A 16,312-nucleotide genomic window follows, 5' to 3' on the forward strand; every position below is an offset into this window, starting at 1 on the left:
CCCGTATTGTATGTGGCTTCCACGCTATGGTAAGAAAAAAATATATATTTACAATACAAAGCCACCACTTATTTTCTCACCTTTACAAAAGTCTCACTCAAAAAAGATGAAGTTTTATAACTAAAAAAATTATTCTGACTGCACATTCATAGACAAAAGTGGGATATCATCAATGTTTTTGACAACAGCTGTAGGTAAGACTGTGCTAGTGCTTTGGTACTGTGGGAGACAGGGTGTTGAAAAGGTATCGTTCATAGGTGGGATAAATCAGTACACTTAAGTAAACTAAATGTTAATAAAATGCCTTTCACAAGCAGATATGTTAGCAGTAGACTAACAAAAGTCACACTTCCTCTTGTATTTAAGGCAAGTGGGGTATTTTTTCATTTGTCAGCATCACTAAATTCAAGTTAGATGTCTGTTAACTAAAAAAAACCAGCCATCCACTTGAAGTCATATTAGGAGCACGCAAGTCACCACTAGATCAAGATGTGCTTCAAGGCTGTGCAAAACTAGAAACTACACAAGCAGCTCCAGAAGCAGCCAGATGGCATACAAGCCCACAAGACCTCTGTTAGACCAACAGCTCCATCCAGAGTTCATTTACCTCCTCACTGTTTATTCAGCATCTCTCCAAAAAAGCAAATATTTAACTGTCCTGTAAACAAACAACAGCAAGTATTTTTTCACAGGACTGAGCCTATGGCACCAGACCTTTTCTACTCTTTCCCTACCCTGAGCCACATTCTGCACATTTTATCTATTTCTGTAGTATACAACTACATCCTTCATGTGGTATCATTAGTGTATTTTTGTGAGGTTCAAAGTAACTGGCAAACTGATATACTGAATAGCTGATGTCCCCAATACTTTCATATCTCAGGAAGATGAAAGCTGGCTTCATACAAAATATCTATAAATCTAAAGTCTCAAAAGGAAAGTTCATAACACAAGCTCCTGATGTGAGCGTTGTGTTTTAAACAAAACCACTGACAGATGTTAACTACATGGTAGTACTGACTTTTATATCCAAATCTCCAGTATTTTTGTTCTTAAAAGTGCAAAGAAATTTCCAAGTTATTTTAGGATCTTCCTGTTACACATGCTACACATACACCCCCCCCTCCAAGAATACACTTCAGCCTTAACAACTGAAGAAGATGTTCTCCTGTATCTAGAAGCTGAGAGAATTAAGAGGGTTTTTTTTCCAGAGATAAAGCTCCCTTAAGGAAATATAACCTTCAGACTTGGGCCAAGCTGGCTCCATACAATAGTGGATAGCACTACAAACACCACAGATGGTTCACTGCACACACCTGACTATTATGGCTACAGAAGCAACATACCTACCAACTTTATAAAACTGTATGAATGCCAGCCAAGCAAGTGCTCTTTCAGACATATTACAGCTAAGGAGTAAAGTTGTTAATTTACTAGAGCACTGCAGAAAAAAAATCAAGATAATTTCAGAGTATTTGAAGTTAGTGAAAACTACAGAAAAACTTCTGGGAACAGAAATAGTGTTTTAAAGTCCTTTAGCATTTACCTAGCAAAAAATTAAGATATGATACATAAAGGAAATTAGCATTAGCTTTTTAATACATAAACCTTTACATTTCAATGGTTTAGATAGATGTTAGTTTAGCAAACTGGTTAAGCTTTAACAGAGAACAGGTGACACTGAGTAACTATCAACACAGCTGACTGAGCCAAAGGTGCCTTTTAGATGCAAATTTCCCTGTTTCAAAGGGGTAACTTTTCTCTCAGACTTTTAAGGCAGCAATGCACTTACAGTAGCTATTCAAAATAATTGGATTACAGTTCAAAAAGTTGTAGATCAGTTTCTATCCTACTACGCCCATAAAAGTGAAATGAAATCATCACAATTGAACAAAACCTGTGAACAAAATGCTTGAAACATTGATTTATGGCCTGCACATACATCTACCCTTTTCCATGATAATTCAGCTGTCTGAAAACACCTCAAGCAAAATCAGACCACACAAGGTATGGTGTTATAAGTCATCTTGGGGCTCTACTGTTGTCAGTCCTAGTGCACAGCAGCACAACCACTGATAAAAACCTTCTGTACCTATGTTCTCAGTAAAGATGTATCATTTTCTTCACTGTTTTTACATTAGAGGCAATAACTCATTTATTTTCTGTACCATGCTAATATGATGATTGCTGTGTACCTTCACTCAGTTGCCTTTAATGTGATAACTTTTACAAATTATTATTACTTGCAGTACTACATAGTTCTCATTTGAGGTGCATTACAGTTAGGAGTTGAGACCAGCCCTATCTGCCTGACTCGAAGCCAATCTGAAAAGCCTTCAACATCATTTATTTCCCCCTCACCATTTTAAAATTCTGCCCACCCTAACTGTTCCATCATGTGCTTTGGGAGAAAGTCCAGCCAAGTATACACAGACTTACCATGTTCACACACACCAGCAACCCACGTAGCAAAAAGCACCTTTCTCCAGAGAGAAGCTGATACTCTAGATGATCAAATCAACAAACTATGTTGGCAAAACCAACAATAAACATGAAGGAATCATGAAATTTTAAGTTGTGTAACCTTCAAAGCTCCTAAAGCATGAAGAGTTAAGAATGGAAACTAAAGAGGTTTATCTGTTTATCCATTCATCATGCAAAAGCTGCTCCAAGCTGAAGTAAAACTATAAATTGCTTCTGAGTATAATTCAATGTAATGAGGAAAGACTACAGATTTAACAAATGCTCACTTCAGTTTACTGAATACTTTGCAGACTGAAACTGTAATCCTGTTTGCAAACACAATTTTTTCTGTCTACCAGATGTTGCAAGTTCTATACTTGATGTTTACTGGGATAGAAACAATATGACACAAGGCCAATGTGGCTACTAGTCTTCTAACATAATTTTTATCCACACAACCATGTGAGCTGATATACAAAGCTAAAATCACAGTAGTCTTCAGAAAAATATTTTAAATAACACTAGTAGTAAGTTTTCATATAGAATAGAAACATCAGTGTCAATTTAGAAATTTATCTTTTTAAGAAGAGTTCTGTTTAATGCCCCAGTACACAAATAAGTTTGGTACTAAAAGTAGCTCTGAATAGTTTTTTGTAATCTGCCCTTATTCTCTGTCAACTGACATACTTTTATGGAAAGACAGTTACAACTATGTATGACTTATGGTACATCAGCTTCATGTGCACACAGGTGAAATTTTATCTTCTGTAAAGACCTGAAAGATGAAAATTAGAGGCAAATTATGATTAATGCAGGGAGGTAAAGAAATACAGGGAATTTGCTATCCATCCCATACCAAACTATTTTCTTATTTAGCTAATGATTTGAGTAACTCTAGATTTTACTTGCTTGTGTTAGGAAGTACATGAAATGTAAATAATCAGCTATTGTAATATCAAGCATATAACAGGTAATGAGTAAATACACATTGGCTGTCCTTCCCATAAATTTCACATTAAGACTGGTTTACATGAGCTTACTTTAAAAGACTTTAAAATTAGCAGGTAAAGCAGAAAGCCAAAAAGCTATTATATTAAACATACGACCTATTATCTTTCTCCAGAGATTAGTAACCTTTACAACTGACCAGAGAAAGAAGAATTCAAAAAGCAGTAGTTTTTCTATCTTAGCTAATGTTCTGAGTTATCCGACATCTCATTGCAAGAGCTATACTGATGTTTACACTATAGATACATATATATAAAGCTTTATCTTGCAGCTAAAACTAATGTACCATCCAAATTAATGGTAGTTTAGGAGCCATGAGCTCATAACAACAAATATTAAATGAAATATAGCAACATTTCATGTTAATCATTATGAAACACTGGAGCAGAAGAAAAATCTAAAAGTTAAAATAAAAATAAATATACATAAACCCAAAGTAATTATCACATTGTCAGCACAAAGCTAAAAAGCAAGAAATGAAGATTCAGTTTATCGTATGGAAGTCAAATTAAAAAAATAGTTGAAGGCATCTTTCCCAAAATAAAGACAGTATTCATTCATTAAGTAGAAGGTATTCACTGACAAGTGAGAACCAAAATACTATCATGTTAACTGAAAGCTTTTCTCAACAGCTGTACATTACAATAGATTATACAATATATATGAACTGCAGCTGCCAACAGAAAAATCATGCAGAAAGCTGAATAGTCAGATCACAGTGAGAAAAAAAATTAGTAAGTGATGGGGTATGGATTGAAGGCTTTAATCTTCACAAAATAAGCAAGTGCAAGTACTTGATTTGATGAAGCTGGGAAAAAAACATTCAAAGCAGTGGTCATTTAAATTGTATTCCTCATTAAAAAAGGCAAATATAGGAGAGAGAAGAGGTAACACAATAATGTATAAAAGAATTAAGAACTATAGTGTGATTACACAGTAATTCTTTTATACATTATGGTGTTACTTGATGCCCCTTTCTCAGTTTGGCTGAGAAGTTTTACTCCACCAGCTCTCAAGGAAAGTAAAATTCTAATCCCAAATGGGAACCAGCTGTCAATTTCCTTTACCTATGCCTACCCCTTTAACCTGGGAAACACAGTGTTTAGAATACAAGTACTTATATTTTAAATTCAGGTAATTTTTGAGTCTGAAGCCCTGATCCTGAAAGCTACTCTATGCAGATACCATTCTTCAGGTACCCCAAAAAGACACACTGTTTAGTGGGAATCTCAGACTTTCAATGGGTATGTAAAAATGGAAAGAAAGGCTGTCCATCAGTAGTATCTTTCACTGCTGAGCAAAGCAAAGCCACTTGTACTGTACTCTTGTATAGAATGGTGGTGTTATGCAAAGTTTTTTCCTCTCCAATCAGAGCCCAGCTTCTTAAGACTGCAAACATCATAAAAATCAAAGACCATTAAAAAATACGTTGAGTAAAACTTATCTTTAAAAAATCTCACTCTTGTAGACATTATTTTAGAAAGGAGTGGGGAAACCTTACTTGAGACTTTGGAAGAATGGGGTTTGACCTATTCAACTGCTCATCTAGTATAAATAAAAATACAGCATAGCAGGGACTGAAGCAGTTCCCATTTAAAAGTTATCTAGGGTTTTCCACATTACATTAGATTCCTAGTTGGTTCCAGGCTCCATGACAGAAATTTGCCATCACACTACATACTAGTAACAGTATAATAATTCAAGAGTAGTCTAATCCCATTATCCAAAGGAAGAAATACTGACTTCTCAGGTCAAGAACTAGATCTCAAGAGCAGTACTATTGGAAGAGAGTTTGTCATTTATCTTTAGGATTAGTAGTGCTTTACAAGCATTGATGCAACAAGGGCTTTGATCTTGACTGATTATCCTACTGTAGGAATGAAAGTCTCACACCTGAGAAGTCAGAGCTTTGTCCACTGGGGTTACATTTCTGCACATAGGAAGACCAGGGAATAGCTAAAATGCTATGTTTGTACTCTCAACAGGTCAATTAGAATTAGCAGTCCCTGGAGTTAAAGATCCGATAGTCACCTTGGTCCATCTCATCTCCAGATTTTATATTCTCTTATGATCTAGGATTGGAAAACCAAATAGGGGAAAAAAAGTGCAGACAAAGCTCAAGAAATTACACTGCTTTAAAGATGTTGATCTGACATTCTCAGCAAAAAGGCACAATCATATCTACACTGGCACATTTCCAAAGAAATCATGCCAATTCCAGTATCTATTTCCTTTGTTTATTGAGTAATTTCACCTTACCTGGCATTTTAGAAATTTTTATAACCAAATATAGTCACAGGTCAAGTTATATTACCTTCTCTTCACCTGTCATCTATTTGCTCAATGAAGACTTGCTGAAAGACTGATTTTTTTTTTAGACTGTAGGAAAATCCTACATAACTTATATTTTTCATTATCTTCAACATAAAATGAATGAACTGTAGTTCCATTAGAGCTCATGTTTCTGTTCCTAACAGGGAAAAAACTGAGTAAATGTAATACGCTCTGATAAAGTATAAACATTCAAGGGAAGAAGGGTTTTACTTATCACTTAGACAACCTAAGACTTTCCTGTATTTCTTGAGAAAACCTAAGTTTGACAGGAAAGAAAAACTATCAGTTTACTAGAAAAGCAAATTCCATGAGTTTCTCATTGAGAATAATTATTGTCCATGCTTTGTAATTTCTGACCTATATTCATTCAGATATGAGGACCATACAAGTTTGCATAAGCAGCTCAGTTCCAAATGACACTTAATGTATTTGTCCTCCCCATACCTTTAAGTAGGGGAAAAATTATCATCTGTTTTTCTTATGGGAACTCAGGTTAGAAAAGATTAAGTAATTTACTTTGACTCTCACAGTAAGCTGAAACAAATGGTGAACACACTCTGTAGGAATCTTTCATACTCATACTTTAAACATTGCACTATCATTCCCCAGTGATTAATTCTTTGTCTTTTTGATAAGTCAAAGCTATCCTTTTCATCTCAACTTTCTAGCTTGTCTATTGAGATTTTAACATTCATCATCTCTAGCTAGCCCATTTCTATAGCTGCAATTTTCTCTCTTCCTGCAATACAAGATTCATTGTCCTCCTCAGTTAAAGGCTTTTATTCCTTACTTGAGGTCTTAGGTGCTGGCTCACACCAGCATAAAATAATCAAATGATTCAAAGTTGGTATTAACACAGGGCACCCAGTGTTACTTTTTTTGGTTTAGTTCTTGAACCTCACACAATATTTGAAAAATGTTTTCTCTTACCTTATGTATTGTGCAGAACCTACCCATACAACTAGCCTTAGTTTTCAAAACATTAAGAATGACTTTAAAATTCAAAGTCCTGTGGTAGCACACTATATTCTGATGTGACTTTAAGACTCATACACTCTGGGGAGAAAAGGGTGATGAGAATACAATGTTTTGCCAAATACAATATCTTTTCTTTTAGTTAACAGGCCCATTAATTTCTTTGGCTTAAAATAACCTTCACTGAATTAGCCATGTAATAAACAAGAATAAATTAAACCTAAACCTAAATAACACTAATGGCCTTGCACTACAAGTGCAGGTTCACTGGTAGGTGAGGCGTAAAGTATACAGGGGGAACAGAACAATGAAGGAGACTGGCTTCTTTTTCCTTCCTTCTCTATTACCTTCATGAGGTATTTGTCACATGAAGAAACTCAATTTCTGCTTATATAGCCCAATGATACATTTATTTACATAAAATGCCACAATGCTAGAGTAGACTATAAATCTGAGATGAACATACAGCATACACTGTTCAAGAAAGTTGGTTTCTAATAATTGTGAACAATCCAAAAGCATACATTATTTAGATTGCCAGCTAGTTTTCCTTTACAAAATTAAAGGCAAGCACCATCTTATCTGAAAAACTGATAAGACAAAACAAAAGAAATCAAGATAAGCTTTTACAAATTCCATCACAATTTTAACTCATTTAGTCAGATGACAGCAATATAATACTCCTTCCAACATCAGAAAATCTGTTACCGATGATGTGCTGAGGCTCTACCTTACCAGTATTTCAAAATAAGCTTACCTTCAACCTACTGACTTTTAAACGAAAAAGCAGAAGTAGAACAGATAAATTAGACATTATCTTGCCAACACCATCAAGATTAGACAATAAATAATAATCAAGAAAAACCTAAACAGCACACAATCTTCAGATGTTGATTAAAAGAAATGTTTATCCAAATCAGATTCTATAGGAGTGCTGAGGGTTTATGGCAGCACGTGCAAACTGTTCTCATGTCAACTGCCAATATCCCTTGGATGCTCCCCACTTCTCTGGACACTACTAGGCCCACCCCATCCTTGGTCCTTAAGGTGTTCACTGCTCCCACAGCAGCAACAAGTAACCATGACCGCAACAACGCCTCCAGAAGATATTCAGGATAAACAGATTTTTGTCTGTGGCAGGTTTTCCCACAACTCCATAAGCTGGCACTTATGTCTGACGCTGCATGGCTATATATTTAACATGACTGCCATATGGGCACCTAAACACCATAAATAATATGTGATTTTAAGGAATTCCAGCTTCTCCACAGAAGGACATTATAATAAACCAAGTTTTTTAACTAGAAAACAGACCAAAAGGACCAGAAAAATATTTAACTTTTAAAATATAGTGTTTTCAAAAATTGTTCAAATGTGGTCAAGATGGGACAACTTAATTAAAACAAATATTTTTTATTCTGACCTATTTTCCCATTCTGAGATTCCTCTGGGATGAGCTATATAGCAGTGACATTTTGCACTGGATCTCTACATCCAGTGGGTACCAAGAAAAATCTTTAGGTCTGGAAAAGATGACCAAGAAAAGATATCACATACAGATTTTTAGTATCCAGCATAACCAGTGATTTTTAGGAAATCCATAATGTGTTGAAAAAATACTAGGCAGTGTACTACTGGAATTTCCTGATATACAACCCCAATTGATTTTGTTAACAGAAATGCAAAGAAAAGCACTACAGGAGACTAGTATTCTCCAGTTCTTCTTTTCCAAAGCTTTAACATTTGTTATTTAAACAATATGTACTTTGCTTATGTCAACAACTTCTGATTGTCAATTGACTATTAAAGCAAGAAAAAACTGGTTTGCAGTCTCTGATGCTGTGATTCCAGGCTGTTAAGATCTCAGGTATAATTTTCAGTCAGACAGCCAAGGCCACCAAGAGTTGCAAAAACCATTCATTTCAATTGTCAATGTTACTTTCAAACAATTCTAGTTCACTCCTGGCAAACGATACTTTCTACTATCTGTTTGCTGTGTTGACTAAAATAGAGAGCAATTCACTAAAATACAGTGTAATTTCCAGGAAATAAACTGACTGAAGTACCTACTTTCCCTCCTAACCCTATTTAAGGCAACAAAGCTTGTATGCTCACAGTGCACACCTGTGAAGGTTTTTATGCCTGTATACCTGCCAGCTTTCCCATAACTAGCTTTTTGCATCAGCTAATTTCAAACACATTTAACAGTTAGATGGGAATCTCAAATGTGTTGGGTTTGGTAAGTATCATCCCCTCTTTTGTCTTTTAAACTAGAAATGAGGAAAAACCAATTAAGAGCTAAAGATTACTCCACAAAACCGCAAAACAGCTGCTTTAACAGATTCTCACTGATAGAGGAACTGAGAAGAGAAAAGACTTCACATTGACCTGCAAAAGACTCTATATCACTTCATGAAGGGCCATGCTGACTGAAAGGTAACTGAAATCAGATTAATTTGTTACCAACTTCAGTAAGCTTCAGATCAAATCTGCAGGCTCCAGAGAAAGTTACCTTTTGTCCTACCCATCTGAAAACCAGAAGTGGCATTACAGGAAATAAGTGGTATAAAAAACATATTTTATATTTCTCAGTTATATTACCTGGAAATGCCTATTAGTAACATATTGGCAGTAACAGTATCAAAACATGATATTTTTCGTATATCTACAGACTGTCTAAACAAGATATGAGGACATTATCTCCTGTATACATGAAGAGCTTTTTATATCTCTTCTGTCACAGAGCTGAAGTAACCAGTTGGCAACCTCAGTCATCATGCACAGCAACAATATAAACAGATGGAGACAGACAGTCTTTAAAGCTGATAAACATAAGCACCACCACTTTTCATGGCAATCAAAATTGTATTTACTCATAAGGTAGTTAGTTATCAGAATTTATTCAATATTTTCTGACTTATGCAGCAGAATTATTAACATTTTAAAAGCCCAAGAAACTGCCCTCGGACACCTGCTCTGAAATGTTGCTAATTAGTCCACTTACTGAAGGTTTTTCAAGTACCTTTCACTGAGAGAATTAGGAACCCCTGTGAAATTCACATTCCAGATAACTCACTTTAGCATTTCCTAAAGAAAGTCCCTACCATGCTAAACCTTCCAACTTTACTTGTACACTTATGGGTTTCACTTGCTACTTTTACAGTGCTAGACAGGCAAAAAGTTACTATTTATATATGAACAAGATGTTAGCAGCTTATACTTGAATTCAGCAATCATGAAAATAGTTAAAATGAATAATACAAAAATAATGTTAAATAATCAGACCACAGGTACCTAAGCATCTAATTAACACAAAGTATTGAAAGCTTTAAAGTCTTTATCTCAACAGAAAATAATCCAGATGCCACAGAGTTGGAGAAGAGGTATTACAGAAAGCACATCTCAGATTTGCAGCATGCACAAATCTAACTTCGGCAGCCTGCCTGGAAAACCACCAAGTTCAGGTTCTTTTGTATCAAGGCAAAGGGAGCAATTAAAGAAAACCTGCCAGTCTGCTCTCCAGCTTTGGTATGGCTGAACACAGCTGGACCTATTTATAAAGGAAAGAAAAATTATCTTATGGACCTCAGCTACAGCATTCATAGGTCTTCACTAGAATTTTAAATTCAGCTGACTCCCCCTTAGTCTCCAAGCCAATATTTCTAAGTATCAACACCTTACACTGCCAGTAAAATGCCTTTTTGTCAGCTCTAGTCTCTAATTTGTTGTAAAGAGATGTCTGAAACAGATTTCTAGTCAAGTGTCCATTTTGTAAAAATGCTTGTATAGGCAGGTCACAAGTCAAAGTCATCTTCTGGGATTCACCTAATTGATGTGTTGCCTGTAACAGCATCTTACAGAGCCAGCCCTCTAGCAACACCCTAAAGCTAGACAATCGCACCACACTTCTCATTCCATCCCTGTTATATCATGTACTGGCTTGGCATAAAAGGGAAGAATATAACCAAGAAATGTGGCACATAGATTCAGATTTAAGTGATAAATAGAGTATAACAACTTATTCACAAATTTGGAATTGAAATTAGGCTCAGATTAGATTCCTTAGATTCTTTAAACTGTAGTGTATTGATTTTATAAAAATACACATATTTAAAAGACCACATGCTTTATCAACATTTCCCCCATTATTCTGAAGACTGAGTGCTGGTACGACATTTTCCTGCAGACAAAGAAACAGCCATCTCTTCTCTACTTTCACATTCCATGCCAAAAATAATTATACATGAAGTTTCACTTAAAAGCATTGTGAAGGTGGAAAATACAATCCATAAAATTAAGAAATATTTCTAGCTAAAGACCTGCAAAAGCATTAGATTGCTCTTTGATAGTATTTTAACATATTTTGTCACACTATGCAGGCAGGTCCAATGCAGCAGGACTACTGTGAAGTCCTACATACTTGCTGCCTACTTGTATAGCTTCTATTTAACAGACACATGCACAGGATCTCAACCAAGAGGAATATGAATAGGACCACAGGGAGTATTCCTGACAGATTCACATCCTTCCATTCTCCCAGTAACTATTATTCAACCATCCACAGATCTGTTAACTCAGAGGCTGAACAGTTTTTCCTTCAGCAACAGTTTGGGATGAGACAGTAAAGCCAGCTCTCAGCTATTTAGTTTTACTATCAAGGTCTACATAAAGCAATACAACATAACACTTAAGTACAAGAAAAATAACCATTTTTTTGCTACTTCTGGTAAAATGAGGAAAGGAAACATAGTTGCTCATATAGGCAATTCAAAGGGGAACAAGAACTTGCTTTGACTTGTGTAATATTCTAAATTATCCCACTGGGCTAGAACTTCTGTTTTACAGCTTGCCACGTTATTTCTGGAATCACTAGAAAAAATGTAAGTGTTACCAATATTTGGACTTTACCTCAATCAATTCTTTAAGCAAAGATTAGGAACTGCCAAATGCTTCATGTAATATGTATGGCTGACAGCTTAAAATGAAGCTTGCTGAAACAACTTAATTCCATTTGTGGAATATTTCAAAATCCATTTCTGTTCCCAGAAGAAAATTTGTTTATCACAAAGGAATTTGTTCTCTCCCCACTGTACGGATCAACTTTGTTGTCTAATGGATGTTCAGACCATAGAGCCTCTGAACTGGAGGCAATTCCAGGGTTACCCTGGATTCGAAGGGCTTAGCCAGACTAGGTGCAGAGTTATTCAGAGCCTTGTGAGGATCTCTAATTTCCAGCTTCTCTGCTCTCTCTCACCTACTTTGGCAAGCCAGTAAGGAGACTGGGATGCAAACTAGGGACAGCTCTCCTAGCTGCTGAGAATCTAGTACATCCTGGGAACATTTTAGCCAAATTGACAAACTTTGATAGAGAACACTGAGCTGAACCTAAGTGAACTTGTAATTTTAATAAACATATTTTCCATGTATGATGCTATTAATGATTTTAAACATAGGAAGAAAGATTATCTTAGTCACCTACATATTCTCAAATAGCTAAAGCTTCAAATAATATAATGGATTAAAGCAGAAAGCACTGGATGCCTAAGATCACTTTTTCAATAAAACTTTAAAAGAGTAAATTTGACTCTACCTGGTATGAAAATTATAGTTTACACCTTAAAACTGTGGGTTGCTTCAGGAAGGCACAATACAGTGTTTATTATTGTTCTTATATATAATAAAAATAATCTGTTAAAATTATACATAAAGATACTTTAGAAGAAGCTTCTGAAATTAAATCAACTTGTCTCCCTCACCTATACTTCACAGATTTTAAATAAAAACTTATATCAATCTATCATGTATATACAGTTACATATAACCTTGTTGCAGAGCCCATGAATCATACAGACAATTCCTACCACACAGGTACCAAGTTTTCTCTGTGTATCTCTCTTCAGATGCAGGTCTAAGACCAACATTCAATAATAAACTCTGGTTGAGACGAGAAGAAGTTACCTTTTACTTCATCCAAGGGATTTTTTTTTTTTACTGATGCTACTCAAATGTGAATCTTCTGCTGGTACCCCATACGCTATACAAGAACAAAGAAGATACAGTTAATCTTTTATTATTGCAATTACCACTTTCACACCTACTAAAACTAATTCTAAAATGTAAATTTTAATTTCCTCTGACAAATGCTTTTTGCTTCAACTGCTTACCACTTATCGTACAAGAAGATTGGATTAGGACATATGACTCCTGTTCTTATTTTTCTTGAATATCCTCATGCAGTAGGGTTACTCTTGCCTCCACAAGGGATTTTAAGCAAACAAAAGTGTGGTAGAGACCTGCTGAGGTCGGTAAAGTACCTGTAAATTGTACACATGACTTCATTAAAAAAAAGTGCTATTTTTTCATTTACAATATTTAAAGACTAAGGAATTTAACACACTGATTCATTCAACCTTTGTGTCTGCGAAATAGTATTGCAAATAACGTACAGAACCAGGCAAAAATAATTAGCTAATAAGGACTAATTTCCACAATAGCTTTCACCACCTTCTTTCCTACACATTTACAAAAGTTAAGAGCTTGTACAGAAGTTGAGCTTTAGCTAAGGAGAACCTGGAAATGATAGAAATCAAGTATTGGCTCAAAACTGACAGAACCACCGAGAACATTGCAGTTCTGTGAACCGAAAATGGAAAACAATAGAAGTTGTCTATAAACCACCTTCAGCACATACAGAAAAACATAAATAAGCTTGTTTCTGAAGCCCTGCGGGAACACCCAAACAACCAACCCGCATAAGAATAAGCTTCTTTCTTGCTTTTGTTTCCATATCACTTGCTATCAAGGATCTTTGTTCTCTAGACTATGGTTACAAACCATCCTCATTACAGATAAGAGGCAATCATGGTCCTTATGACAACTTCTTCGGAATCTTAGGATACAGAAACAACATGAAATCAAGATAAAATTTGAGTATCAGTTATCTGAAAAGTTTATGTGTATTGAAAGAGCCTGTAACTAAGCTTCCTTCTGACAAATACACACAAAAGTTATATTACTTTCCCACAAGCCTTGCAGCACAACCCTTGGATGTCCACAGTGGTTAGAGTGATTCCCATAGAGATAAAGAACTTCCTGGTTATTCCCACCCTAAGGACATTGGTCTCCCACATGCCTGAACAGAAAAAAAACCCCTATATTTTCCAATTAGCAGCACAGTCCTACAGAAAGTGAACAAATCGCTTATTTCTTCTAAAACAAATGTGGCAAGAATGCTGCAATACCCTGTCTCCCAAGCCCTGAAAGCAGACCTTACAGCTTAAAACAACATTCTTAGAGATGTACTGAAAAGTCCAAGCTACACATCAAGCAACTCCCCTTAACGGACCAAGACCTGAGTAGACAAAGCAGCTGCATTAGCAGATGGCACAGTACCAATTTGAAGCTTCTGTCCCCATTTAACTGGAGTCAATCAAACACATGCAGATAAGCTAGGTTTTCTTAACAGGCTCCCTTCAAAAGGGGTTTTCACACAAACTGTACTTTCCCCAAAGAATTTTGTATGCTCCACTATGCAGAAGTACCCTTATGTGTATTCGTACTCGCAGCAGGAGAGGCCGCGGGTTTTTTGCCCAGAAGGGCAAAAGAGAAGACAAAGTTTTCAAGGTTTTCTCTTCTTCATGCAGCCTGAAGACAAAGAAAAATAGATCCAAACAGCTGTGCTATTTTCCAAACAAATACTGCTGCACCATTTCAGACTTTTTTCCAGTTATGCTAAAAAATATAGATGGTTAAGTGGCTAGAAGTGTCTTACATTAAAAAAAGCTATTTGTTATTTTTTATATAAGTGAGTTGAAACATACAGGTCAGTACCACCCAAGACAGAGTAAGAGAGAAGCACAAATGCATTTAACATGGGTTTCATTGTATATAGCAGAACACAACGGATATACTGAGAGAACTGGCAAGCATTAAAAACCTAATAAACAACGTTTTTATTATTTACCATTATATTATCTTAACAAATCAGTTCTCCAGAAGGGCACGCGACAGCCAGGCCAAGTCTCCTTCGCCCAGAGCCCTCCAGTAGCCCTGCCGAGCATAGAACCGGGGAGGCGGCGTTGGAGACCGGCTAGAGGCGCACACTTGTGCTGTAGGGAAAGCTACTTGCTCCGGGTTCTTCACCAGCAACTGCGCTTTCCCAGAGCAGGGCGAGGGAGCAAAGCACAAGCCGAGAAGTACCTCAGCCAGCGAGGGACAGTCTCCGCCCGTCAGCGACCGTTAACGGTCACCAGCGGGAGAGGCAGCCCACAACCGCGCGCACTAGGCGCGAGCGCGCAGTAACTCGCAGCTCCGCAAGAGAAAAAGGAAGCGATCCCGGCGGGAAGCGGCGGTGAGGCGGGGCCGCCTGCTACACACACGCCTGCCTGCCTGGCCAGCCGGCCGCCCCTTCCCGCCGCCGACCTACCGAAGCCCGTAGGGGGAGCGGCCGGGAGCGCCCGCGCCCTCCTCCACCCTCACAGCCAAGCCCCACGCGCGCAGCCACCAACACCCGTAACCAGCGCGCGCACCATTACCCTGCGGACGGGAGCGGCTTAGTAGGGAGGGGCGGGGGGCGTGCACCGCCCCCAGCGCGCATGCTCGCCACACCCCCTCCGTCCCGTCCATAGCGAGACTCCCGCGCGCCGCGCCCCCTTTCCCCTCCGCGAATCCCGCCGGGGGCGGGGCGGAGAGGAAGGGGCGCAGGCGCAGTCGGAAGGCGCGGCGTCCTACTGCCCCCCCCCCCCGGCGCCCCTCTCTGTCGCCCCCCCCCCCCCCCCCCCCCCGGCCGTTTAAAGGCGGCGGCGGCGGCGCCTCGCGCCTATTGTGGCCACAGCGCCGGGATCCGCCACCGGCACCCCGCTGCTCCCGTCCGCGCGCGTAGCGGAAGCGCCGGCAGCCGCCGCCATGTACCGCTACTTGGGGGAGCTGCTGGCGTCCCGCCTGGCAGCCGGATCGGTGCTGGCGGGCGCGGAGCCGGGCGGGCCGGCGGTGGCAGCCGGCGGGGCGGCAGCAGCGGCGGCATGGGGCCGGGGCCGGTGCCCGCGGCGACACTACTGCGAGGCGGCGAAGAAGGAGGACGATCCCAACTTCTTCAAGATGGTGGAGGGGTTCTTCGACCGCGGCGCCAGCATCGTGGAGGACAAGCTGGTGGAGGGGCTGCGCACCCGAGAGAGCATGGAGGACCGGCGCCACCGCGTCCGCGGCATCCTCCGCATCATCAAGCCCTGCAACCATGTGCTCAGCGTCTCCTTCCCTATTAAGCGCGACAACGGCGAGTGGGAGGTGATCGAGGGCTACCGGGCGCAGCACAGCCAGCACCGTACCCCCTGCAAGGGAGGTGAGACCTGCCGCCCCCCCCATACCCGCCCACCCGGTGCCCGGGCCCGCGGAGGGCCGTGCGGCCGTGCCCGCAGCGGCGCTGCCCTGCCCTTCTCCTACCCGGCGGCCGCTCTCCCGCCGCGGGGCGGGCGGTTCCCGCGCTCCTCTCCCTGAGGTACCGGGGCGGGGTGCGTGGGGTGACGCTTGGCTCCCC

The 16,312-nt window shown here is 39.2% G+C and overlaps 1 protein-coding gene across 1 annotated transcript in view; it reads left to right on the top strand.

Annotated features, from left to right (window-relative positions):
- Window positions 1–15,569: 15,569 nt before the first annotated feature.
- Window positions 15,570–16,312, top strand: part of GLUD1 (glutamate dehydrogenase 1) — a 30,678-nt gene continuing 29,935 nt past the window's right edge. Inside the window, exon 1 of the mRNA XM_075758733.1 lies at window positions 15,570–16,117. Coding sequence (XP_075614848.1) covers window positions 15,685–16,117 — 433 coding nt within the window. The 5' untranslated portion in view covers window positions 15,570–15,684. The remainder of the gene's footprint in view (window positions 16,118–16,312) is intronic.

Source organism: Balearica regulorum, chromosome 7 (assembly GCF_011004875.1).
Source record: "Balearica regulorum gibbericeps isolate bBalReg1 chromosome 7, bBalReg1.pri, whole genome shotgun sequence".
Taxonomy (NCBI): domain Eukaryota; kingdom Metazoa; phylum Chordata; class Aves; order Gruiformes; family Gruidae; genus Balearica; species Balearica regulorum.